Source organism: Nymphalis io, chromosome 1 (genome assembly GCF_905147045.1).
Source record: "Nymphalis io chromosome 1, ilAglIoxx1.1, whole genome shotgun sequence".
NCBI lineage: Eukaryota > Metazoa > Arthropoda > Insecta > Lepidoptera > Nymphalidae > Nymphalis > Nymphalis io.
In genome coordinates, this window is record NC_065888.1 from 8143648 (window position 1) to 8156342 (window position 12695).

General features: G+C 30.5%; 1 protein-coding gene across 2 annotated transcripts in view; it reads left to right on the forward strand.

Annotated features, from left to right (window-relative positions):
- Nucleotides 1-12695, forward strand: part of LOC126769402 (uncharacterized) — a 36136-nt gene that overhangs the window by 12777 nt on the left and 10664 nt on the right. For both annotated transcript variants that reach the window (XM_050488291.1, XM_050488200.1), the window contains one exon: nucleotides 11331-11395. In XM_050488291.1, the coding sequence (XP_050344248.1) occupies nucleotides 11331-11395 (65 nt within the window). The remainder of the gene's footprint in view (nucleotides 1-11330; nucleotides 11396-12695) is intronic.

Here is a 12695-nt window from a genome sequence, read left to right on the forward strand (position 1 = left end):
ATTGTCGATTGAATATGACTAACAAGCGAAGATGATAGATAATAAATAGCCCAGAGACATAATGAACTATTATGGAGTCCACGACACGTTCAAGCTGTATATATTATAATGTTTGTAACATCATCTCATTGTTGGTACATCAGTATGATTAATGAAGCCGCATTTTTCATTAATAATGTGGCATGTTGCTACGTTTTACATTCATTAGTAAAATATTTAAAAAAAAAAACTATTAAGAAACAATTTTCAATTTGTACAATATTTTATTATTTGTAGGCAAAACCTTGTAACTACCTTTCAAGTCAGTTTGAATTAATTAAGCAGATGTACGAATTTTTTGGAACGTAAATATTGTGTACTAAATTTTATTAGTTATAGTATACCGATTAAAAAAGATTTTTCAAACATTTTAACTTTTGATTACTGTATTAAGTTGGATTCGGTTTTTTTTAATTCATTATAGCTTAGCATTTATGTAAATCAATGTTAAGCTTGTTTTGCAAAAAGAAAGAATAAAAAATATTTTTTATAGGGTTCATTTTTAAAACTCATATCTTTATTTTTAATTGTTAAAAATTTGAATAATATTGTAGTAAAAAATCTGTCAAAACGCTTCATATATGTAATATTTTATATTCTAAAATACGATAACCTTATTAGTGCTATAACATTTAATATAGGTACTTATTATTGCCTTACTTATAAACGTTGCTTAGCGACCGTTTAGGTATACACTGATTTTACCCTTTCTGTCATTAATTTGCCATTCGAAAGAAGAAAACACAACCACCCGGTAAACGAGGGGTACAAGTAAGGTATAATATTTCTATTGAAGTAACTGTTTTTTTATAAATATTAATTAAAACAACCTAAATAATATTTTTCATAAATCTTTGAAAAATATTAAAACCAATATTTTATAATGGAGAAAAACGAAAACAAATTAAATAAAATCAAAGCTCTCATTGATGGATCACTCCATCGAGGAATATCACTCGCTTGCAATTTATCTTTAAAAGTTTGAATTTATTGATTTGGTCTCAAAATTTTAATGTGTTTAATTGGAAAGAAGATTGCAAACATCAATCGATTAAAATGATGTTTATTAAACAAGTTTAATACAACAGCGCCTCGAATTCGGGTAGTTAACAAGTAGATCAATAGATCAATTAGCTACTTGTAGTATAGCATTCCAATTATTTAGGTCACCGATATACACATGAGACTGCTATAATTGCTAGATTTTAAGCCCAATAATCATTATCAATTAAAGAACACAAATTCTGTGACAATTAAATTTCATTTATGTCTTTCGTCGACTATAATTGCGATAGTGAATTATATCTTATAAACGTTTACTATTATCGTGTATCAGCTCAGTCGATAGAAGTATAATGGTTTTAAGTGTATGCTTCTCTTGGCACTTCTAATTGCCACTGTGTTACACCCACTCAGCAACTGTATATACTATAGGACCGGAACAAACTTTGACCGTATATTCTACAACAAAGGCCTACTTTCAACTTCTTACGTTTTAAATAATTATTTGTATTATAAAATCGTCTACAACATCTAGTTGTATGTCGAATACAGTTTAGACTTTCTTTAACAGTATTTTTTTTCATTAAGTTTAATGTTTACAATGTGATATGTGAAAGTATGCCGATACAATCGTAAACATATTATTTTAATTGGTGAATTTAAAAAATATGTTGTTTTATGAAAAAAAAGCAGGTCCAATTATAAGTGAAGTTTGTTGTCATTAATATTTATTGAAATTCAATTCAATTCTGTAGCATGATCATTCTGGCCAAAAGATATTAGTTTACACTCACTTATTCGTTCGTGATACTATTGCATAATTCTAGCGCTTCTACAGCGATCAGTGCCAAATTGCATTCGAATTAAATCTTTATAGAGTCGGAGAATTCCACTTTAGTTATATAACGATGGAATCAAAGTTTGTGCCACAGCTTAAGATAAAATAAATAAAAATGCTTACGATATAGAACTATTTTATTTATTTTCCAAAGTAATCATTACAGAGTAGAAACACGAATTTGATAAGAAGCTTACTGTTCACTTTTACTACAGAGCGAAATTACAGGGTGATTTAATTACGTCAGTATCTTTTGACAATTTAATTAACCATGTTTATTTTTATTTTAAAACAATAATTGTTATGTACATGAAGAGAATGTAATATAAAACCGGCTATAAACATGTTTTACACTTGATTTTAAAAGCGTATTTGTTTGTACACTTGTTTTTATTTATTTTGTTGCCTAATAAAATTGTAATTTATTGCGAAGTTCCTCAAAACTTCATACATATAAACATAATATGCAGATGTATGGAAAAAAGAACAATCGCAGCAAGTATTTAAATGTTGGTTTTGCTAATTATAATTGTTTCGATACAGTTGCTTATTTGTAAATATATAAAACGTATACAAGACAAAGTAAGACCTATTTTATAAATCAGCGACGTAACTGGCCTGAACGTTTCTTAAAATATTATTTGTGAAAAGTGAATTTACTTTTTTTAATATTGTGTCGTTGTTTGAATATTAGCTAACTTTTAGTTTATTATATTAGTTTATGAAACCGTAAAGTCCGTAAATACACTTCACTATTATCGCTGACCGCATCTGTTGCAGTAGCACATTTTCGTTCAAGATAATCAAAGTAATAACGTTCACGTTGTGATTGTGACCCACATTCCGATTTTCGAAAGAGAAAACTTGACTTATATGGAACACTACAATATCGATATTAGTATCCACATAACCCTCATTTTAGCAAACAGATATAATGTAATTGATCGTTTTATAAACACTTTTTAGATAATTGATAGGCTTGGTCGTTTATTTCTATTATCGTTTAAATTATGACAATTCAGCAAGGTAGCCTATTGAACTGAGATGCAAGTCATCTGAGCCGAGACATGGTTGCAATTTTCGAGGTCACATACTGATGTTCTCACTAACGGAACGCCTTCTCGGTTGTATTGATATATTCTATGTGCGTACGTGAAAGACTTTGGCATTAGTTGCGATAGTTTGCCAAGAAGCAGTTCACGACTTTATATTTTTCTAGGACAACGCATGTTGCGATCGTTTGTAAATTCCGAGGCGATTACTTACTAGTTCATTACTTATGAACTCTTAAAAGAAAATTTGTAGTTAAAAATAACATCGTCATTAAAGGTGGCTTTAAAGCTTTTATATAGATACTTGTATTATAACATTTCCATGAGGATATTGATCAAGCTTTTATAGAAAAAAGGTTTAAGACTCAATGACTGGTTTTTGAATAATTAATTTTTTAATTATTCGGTTGTGAACACACTCGCTGCGTAAATCATTCTATGTAATCGAGAGTTTAATACTATCCGACATGATTTGAAGATTATCTCGAGACTAAGTGGCCTGATCGTGTCGCCAGCGCTGGCGGCATGTGGCGAGCTTCGGCCGCTAACGGTACCCGTGCGCTCTCGCCGATTGGCCCTGCAACTCGCGGACGTTGTCTCCGCGATCCGATACATCTAATACTGTTATTAAATTTATGCATGTACCTATCCGATCGTACTTTCTCCCGTTCATTATAATCATAAGCATCAGTCACGAAGATCGTATCGCTGCCTCGTTTTGGGCGTGTAAGATTATTTTAACACCTACAACAGGTAGTATTATTTTCGTCTATAAAATATAATTTTTATGTAGTTGTCTCGTGTAAAAAGTAAAGATGGCGGTACAGCTTTACGTTCACACTAATTAAATACTTAGTTGGAAAGCTTGCGAAATTGCAATAATGCGGCTACAGATCCGCAAACCAGTAAAATGGTGTTTCGACGCATAGAATTCCACACGTAAGAGGCGGAAGCGGAGAACAGGCCCTTGATCTTGACTATACTTGTATATACATATGTCCACATATTATGTGAATATATGTATTTATAAGAAGCATATGTCGCGAAGTGGTAAAGAGAGAGACGTAGTGACAATAGCACGTTTGACCCTGTTCGCACGCTCGTCCCTTTCCCGAGATATTGACTAGTCGGCCGTCCCGCTTATTAGAGGCGATTTAGCTATTTGCACATTTACATATATTGTAGTTCAAACAAAATTCCTGTCTAATAGGCTATTTACCTAATGTGCTTACTCGACTAAATTGAATTAGTTTGTAGACCTATAACGGTTACGAATACAGCTACTTACATTAGTGCTTTCTTGTAATCTGAATTTTAAAAAATCGATAAAATACAAATGACGAGATATTTATGAATAGTGAAATATGAAAGTTGATTGATTAAATTTCAAATTACGTTTGTTGAGTTTAATTCGCTAAGGTTTCAAAGAATATATATTGCTTAAATTTTTGTGTTTGTCCCATTTTTAGAAATTTAAACAGAAATTGTAAAAATGATATTGATAGTTGATATTATAGAGAAATGAGTGAGAATACTTTAAGATCAAAGATTACACGTATGCTGAAAATTCGCATTTCATGTTAATTATATTCAATACTATGTATTGTACAAAATTATATATTAAAGTCGAGATGGCCCAGTGGTGACAACGCGTGAATCTTAACCGATGATCGTGGGTTCAAACCCGGGGAAGTACCAATGAATTTTCATGTGCTTAATTTGTGATTATAATTCATTTCGTGCTTTACGGCAAAGGAAAACATCGTGAGGAAACCTGTATATGTCTAATTTCACTGAAATTCTGCCATAATGTATTCCACCAAACCGCATTGGGGCAGCGTGGTGGAATAAGCTGAAAACCTTCTCCTCAAACAGAGGAGATAAGCCTAGCAGTGGGATGTTCACAGGCTGTTACGGTACTATGTATTGTACCTTTCATTATAGAGATGATATTAAATTCCTCCGAAAATTTTATTAATACCAGGGATTACCTGGCAATAATTATTATCGCTATATCTTCTGATATTTGTTTAAATAATAGGTATATTAATTTATTTAACAATGTAAATGAAAGTAAACCATATCCTGTATAACACAAAACATAAATTATGTAGGTTGTGTCGTGCTGGCCAAGCTTAAAGTCGAAATTATTAAAACCCACTTGCACAAAAAAATATAACAAGCAACGGTACTGCAGGTTCCAGAGATAAAATACAAGCACATTATAATAAATATATATATATATATATATATACACCTATAAGGGTGTAACAAGAATGTTACCGTACGTTGCCGGGCAGAAACATGTAGTGTGGGAGCGAAAATATTTTTTGCAGTGGATCTGCAGATAAGCCAGGCTATAAGTAATGAACGATGCGAGGTTCTGCGAAGTGTCGCCCTCTAACGGTATTTGCTACGAACAACACGGACGACAACAGTACAATATCATATCGATTATTTATAGCGAAAATAAAAAGTAGTTCAATAATAATCTTGTTAATCTGCTTTTATTTTCCATTTTCAAAACTCGTTCAACATGTTGCATGATTGAATTTCGTTATAAAATGTTAGAAAATAAATTTGTTAATAATCTTTTTCTATCTAATTTCTATTTTATAAATTGTGACAAAGTAAATTTATTTCGAAAATCTGTTATTCTTATAATTATTACATTATATAGTAGATATTTGTATATTTATTATTTACATTTGAGGTATAAACTGTTTTCGTTTAAACTAATATAATTTCAAATTTAAGAATATTAAAAAATATGAGTAATTCAATGGTTCTATGGAATCATGCAGAGTTGATTTCACGCGCTCTGTCAAGTAAAGCAACCATTACGGCTTAATGCAATTGTAAATATAATAAGTTTTTTCTAATATAAAAATTATTTTATATCTATGAAGAAAAAAGTTTTCAATGCTAAATGTAATTTTTTTTGGTAGTTGAGAACCGTAAAAAAAAAATAATTTTAAAGCAATAATAAAAGGTTTTTTTTGTATTATTGTTTGATATAAATCTGTTTAAGGGTTCTGAAATGTAACCGCTTAAGGGTTACGTCATTGAATTATAAATAATGTTAACATACAAAAATAAAACTTTATCTTGTGATTTTTATTGTTGCCTAAAAAAAAATAGTAGCATTAAATTCACTCATTATATAATTATATTATATTATAAAACTGCAGCAATGAGTAATTATAATTATTATGGAGTTCACAAAACTATTTTAAAAACAATAATAAAGTTGTTACATGAAATGAAAATGAAATTTAGTGTACTAGATTATATTAACACAAATATTAAGTGTGTGAAAATTTTCAGTTCAATCCGTTGAGTGGGGCTGGCTTAAAATTTAGTAGTACTATTTGACTAAAACCCTAACAGGTGATGTTAAATAAAAGCTTGTAAAAATAAATAAACAATATAGAAAATGTTTGTTTTTAAAAAAGTTTTTTGCATCAAAATTGCCGGTTGTTATTGTATAAGTATTCTATAAAACAAATACGCTATTTACGGAGCAGATAAATAGACAAAAAGACTAAATAATGACTAGTGAACAACAGGCTCCGTAAGACATGAAAAAAACTGTTGACTGTGGTTGCTATTTATAACTAAGAGGTGAACTAAAAGGGAATGTTGCACGATCAATGCTATCTACATACGATTATATATACTGGACTACAACCAGTTACTCCTAATAAGGTATTTTATGATAGCATGTTAATTTGTTTGCGGCTTGACAATATAATCGTGACATATAAAATACCTTTATTTTCATAATAAGGTTTTTAAAATATGATAAATTATTTATGCGTTCATTGTAATAAACAAAAAAAATATATAATAGTAGTACTTTTTTGGCAAATAAACACAACAATAGCAGCAACAAAAACAAAATCTTTATTAAATAATAGAAGCGTCAATTTACTTTTTGTTATTTATTTTATCAAAAATCGGTTCGAAAATACTACAGACCTGAGAAAACCGACGAAAGAAAGTCAGCGGGACTATATTTTTTCTCAATCAAAATTTATAATATTATATTTTTCTTGACAAGATGTTGTCATCAAATTATAAATCAGTAATATATATATATAAGATACAAATCACATAGCTAATACTAATAATTAAATAATCTAAAAAAATTTACAAACTAAAGCAGAGCCTCAAGGATCAATTAGCTTTATATCGACGTGCTGTTTCCACAGCATGTATTTCAAAAACATATGTATTAATTAAAGGTTTTTACGCTTAATTACATATGTTGTGGTATCAAAAGATCGCAAAATTTTATTGCACCTGGGGAATAGGTCCTTCTGCTCAAAAGGGAGAGGAGGCCTTAGCCCAGCAGTGGGACATTAACAGGCTGTTACTGTAATGTTACTGTATTCCCCCTTCAGTTGCGTTAACCTCAAATTTAATTATATATTCGACAAAAACTAGTCTTGTCTTAAAAGGCAAATTGTATCTTTTTATATTAATAGACAATAATACAGTAGACATTCGCATAAATGTTTAAAATTATGTTGTATTAGTAACGTTTATCAATAGAAATACTATTTCTAGCACTACAATACCATATTAAAATTTATATTATAGTTATTATTATATATATACGATAAAGCTAATAATTTTGCAAGAAATAGTTGTAATGAAAATATATTCGTTATAAACATTTTTGTATTTTGTGTTTTTATGCTATTTTAAAATTAAGCTTCTTAGGTAATGGTGAGAGTAAAATTTTGAGGTCAAATTTGTGTGCAGAATCTTTGCGCGTAACGTTTCTAACGCAAAAAAGTCCTTTGGTATGTGATATGAAATGTACACATTTTAATTATTTTCGTAAGCTTCGCAGACGAAAACTTTTATAGAAATTTCACGTCGAGCGTAAAAAAATCAAATACATTTTTCTTAAATGAGCAAGAAACCTTTTATCAAGACAACATATTTTTAACTCATATGTTTTTCATATATTATAATTACGGTCTTTTATTCAACCTTTCTTAATGTGTATTAAACTCCTATTTCATATGTATTTAAACCATCGCATTAGATAAGGAAAACTTAATTGAAATAAAACTTAAAACATGCATTCCTAAGCGAATAACCGTGTTGCATTGAAAATACGGTATTAGGGTCTGTAGACTGTTACGAGATCATTGCAGCAAAATAGTTCCGTAATAAATTTTCTCGTTCTCTTACACTGCAAGTGAACTATCTTTTTGTACCAAAATTAGAGGAAATAGGTTAACACAACTGTAAAATATATTCTTTATCAAGAAATGCTAGTACGAACGTAGGACATTATAGATTTGAATCATTACAATAAGCCATTCTTTCCGTTACGACTTTCACTCCATAATAGGTTGTAAAAGAATTTAAAAGGTTAAGTGAGGCATGCATTGTTTCTTTATTATGAAGAAACTTTGATCCAATATCGACTATCGACGTAACTGAATATAATCGTGAAGGTTTTCCGGTGAGCGACGGGCGACTCCACAAACTGAGCGGGCGCATGAAGCGAGAGGGGAGGAAGGGGGGTCACGACGTGGTTAACCTAGGTTACACCACGCTCTAAAATGCTAACTTTCGCGCGTCACTTTGAATTCCCTTGTAATTTTTATTTTGTTTGTGTCTGTGTTCGCGTGGCATGCTGACACCAAAACTTTTATTCGATTCCGATGTTTACATCGACATTCACAAAATACCAAATAGTTGCTACATACAAAAAAAAACGACTTGGAACGACAGTAAGCGATTCGTTCGCATATTTAAGTAGCTAGTATTTACACAGAAAAGCTATAGCGTCAATAAATAATCGTAATTATCTTTATGTTTAGTTTAATGCTCGATATTATACAGCCTTCAAGGCTTCGTTGCGCATATTGGATAGGTATTTCAAATTGTGAGGTATTCAAGCTTCGGTGGAGTCTGTTGGCATTCTGATTGTTGTTGTTGCCAGTTTATGCGCGGACCCTGACATTTTGATACAGCCAACTGACAGGTTTCGCTCTTATTTAATTCATTTAGGTGACAAAATTACTTCGTCCTAACTTCAACAAAAAACAAATATATAGAGTGTCTTATTTCATAAATCAAGCATTTAATATTTCATGCAAATTTTAACAAAAGAATCATTGTTTATGCGTACGCATTTTTTGAAAGTGTTAACTTGCAAAACAATCATCATTATGGCTTACACTTAAAAAAATATTCTGCTTGCAAAAAAGAAACTGACTTAGAGCTAATTAAAAATAAAATAATTTGATACTAAGTTAAGTGTATTTGTTTCAACTTGATGATATGATGCAATTAATTAAATACAATACACAATGAGTGCAAGTTCCTTAAGCATACGTAATTACGTGTTTTGTGTATATGTGTGTGTGTGCTTTAAGTGAAATTTAAAACATTAAACATTGTGGATTTATTAGGCAATAATATCAATACGAGCCTTTTTATACTACCTTCCTTCAACAACTAAACAAAGTTACTCTCCATACACGGCTTTGGGAACTATTCGCTAGAAGAATGCCCAAATCAAACAGTTCCCGAATCCTCCCACCTAAATGTTCCAGGGCGCTGCGCAAAACACGCTCAAGCTCCGTCCGGACCAGGCGCAGTCGATCTGACCCTCGGTAGGTCGAGAGCCATCTCAATCACTCACTCCGTGATGTGTGGTTGAGTCGCATGTATCGACATGTGCTTACACTAAAGGCTTCACTATAAAATGTTAAAGTCGAGATATTAATTTTTTTAATTATATTTTATGCGTATGAAGTATGTAATTTCTTAGTCATGTACTCATTTAAGATAATATTTGTGCTAATAGGACATTCTGTTGTATTTAATTGAACTCTTTTTAATAGTTTGATACTCATATAACTTTAAGACAATTAATAATTCACATTCTATATTTTTTCTGTAGTTCAAAATAATACTTGATAATTTTGTACAAAGCATGCAAAGGGACACATAAATTCAAGTTTCAAATTTGCAAATATAAGTGTGTCATAGACAGTCAGACGGCTATGAATAAACTTCATAAATACTTCTTTTTATATTTCCGTAATATCAAAATTAAAAATCGTGAGATCTTAAAAGTACTATAAAATGCTTTTTCGTTATTCACGGATTAATCTTCAGGATATTGCACAACTATTTTAATAAGGATGAATTATATTTTGCGACCCACTGGATCTTATATGAATCTCAACCGAAGCGCGCGCCACTGAATTGTCGTGTGTTTAATTTGGGTTAATAATTCATTTTGTGTTTGGCGGTGTAGGAAAACATCTTTAGGATACCTGCATGTGTCGGATGAAATTCTGCCGCAGGTTTATATTTTGCGAAATCTTATGGCCGTTAAGATAAAGACAAAAATTAGGGTTATATAATCTGACTTATTTTTTCTTCAATTATAATCATAAGCGCGAATAAAATATACAATTAAGTTAACTTAAATATGAAAGAGATTAATAATACGGAACATTGTTAACGTTTTCATTTCAACTCACAGATTTGAACATGCACTTTATTATGAATCATATGAAAATACACATGAGACATGCACAGATGTCAAGGATATTTGAAATATGCAAACGATTCTGAAGTTTCGAAAGGTTTTTTAGGTGAAGGTAACGCGTGTTAAATCTTTTAAAAATCTTATATTCCTCGAAACGATGTTAATGGTCATAAAGATTGACGCGGTTAGCTATGCTCCTCATATGTCACTAGTTCACCTTTGAATAAGTCAAACTACAAATGTTTTTTTTTATTATATTATAAAAAAGTATGTGATCACGTCGCTTCTCTGATCTTATCGATATTTGATTCAATTACTGATATTATATTAGTTTTATGTTGAAACATCTGCTTTATGGGATGGAACGTGTTCTTTAAATGTAGCATAGATTTATTTATACTCAACTTTACTCTTTACTTCGCGAAGCATTCACTTATTTATTTATTTATTTAACGTACATTTTGTCGAACTGACAAATGGGTCACTTGGTAGTAAATAGTGACCATCACCCATTTGTATTGATGCTGTAAAAATATTAACCATTTATTACATTGCCAATTCACTGCCAAACTTAGAAACTAAGATGTTATGTCATAATATTATAAGTAGGTGGTACCTACTCAGTCGGGCTTGCACAATGCCCTACCAACAAGTACTAAACCCTTAGTATACCACCAAACAAAATAATTGGTATTGCTAGTTAAAGGTTGATTCAGTTATTGTTAAGGGACATAGGTACAATTTATATAATTTCCTTAATAGCACACTGTACACGTAACGATAATATATGCTTAATTAGAAATGAGGTTATTCAATTTGCTTTACTTAAAAATGTAATTAATTAATTAAATCAATATTTATTTTACAGGAAGACACCGATTGAAAACGAACCGAATAAACGAAAATCTTTGTTTGAGAGAAATTTCTGGGATGGTAAGTAATAATAATCTTTATATTTTAATTCATTTTAGTATAACTACCGATATTACCCAGTCATTATGTCGGATAAAATGATATATAATTATGTGAATATATATAAATATGTGAACCGAGAAGACTGGTATTTGGATATTGTGGAGGCGAGACTATAGCTTGAAATTGTCGACGAAGATTTCCTATGAGCTTTCTCCGCCATCTTGTTCAGGGGGTAACTTCTTTTTGCGATGTCTGTGCTCGAGGTTTAAACGAAAACTACATTAATTGCTTTTTTACGCTCTTTGTCACCTACGTTAATGTATCGAACGAGAAAGTAAAAATTAAAACGATTTTAATACGCTTTTTGCGGTTTTGTCTTCTGTGATTTGACACATTTATCGAAAAAATTGCAAACAGTACCCAAAATCATCGTTGTTAGTTCATGCATTTTGAAATGTATGTATATAATGACTGGACTATGCTGGGAGAGCTTTTGCCTTTCTAGGGAGGTAATATTCATTAGTTATGCTACCTTCCAAACTTCAAGGGGTACTTTGTATTGCTGTGTTTCGGCTTAAAATATAGTAGTAGTATATTAGTAATTACAAGCACAAAAATTTTAAGTGTATCAATGCAATCAATATTTCAATCGTAGAAATGTCTATAAGCAGTGTCGATCACTTTTAGTAACATGAGAAATTTTACTAGAAGTGCAATAATTTAAATATATAATCATTTTGTTCAATATACTAAATACAGAAATATCTTATATTTAAAATGTCTACTAATGCAAATATTTTAATTTATTTCAAGCAAATACTTCAGAATCGTTAAGCGAGTAATATAATTTCATAAATAATTAGTGATTACGTCTTTACACTCCAACTTAAAACTATTTATTACGTAATTAATAATATAATAAATGGACATTGCAAAATCATGTTAGGAAATGCAAATTACTTAGCTGGGCACGAGTTACAGAGAAATTTATTTTGATCATAGACCTTAATCGATATTATAATATTTTCATTATGTAGGAAACCTTATGTGTTCAAAGTCGTGAAAGTGCACCTTGCACGAACGCCCGTTTTGTCGCACCTGTTCATTCCTTACACATGGCGTAATAGGTAGATTCGATGCAACGGTCATTTTTGGTGCGTCGAAATTGTTTTTTTACGAGAGTTATATCAAATAAATTATATTAACAACTATTTAAACAATATTACAAATATTTGTTTAGTTACTGAATTCGTAAAAACAATATTTTACTAGCATTTTACAGAATTAAAGTTTTAATAGTAGTTTTATGTTTTTATAG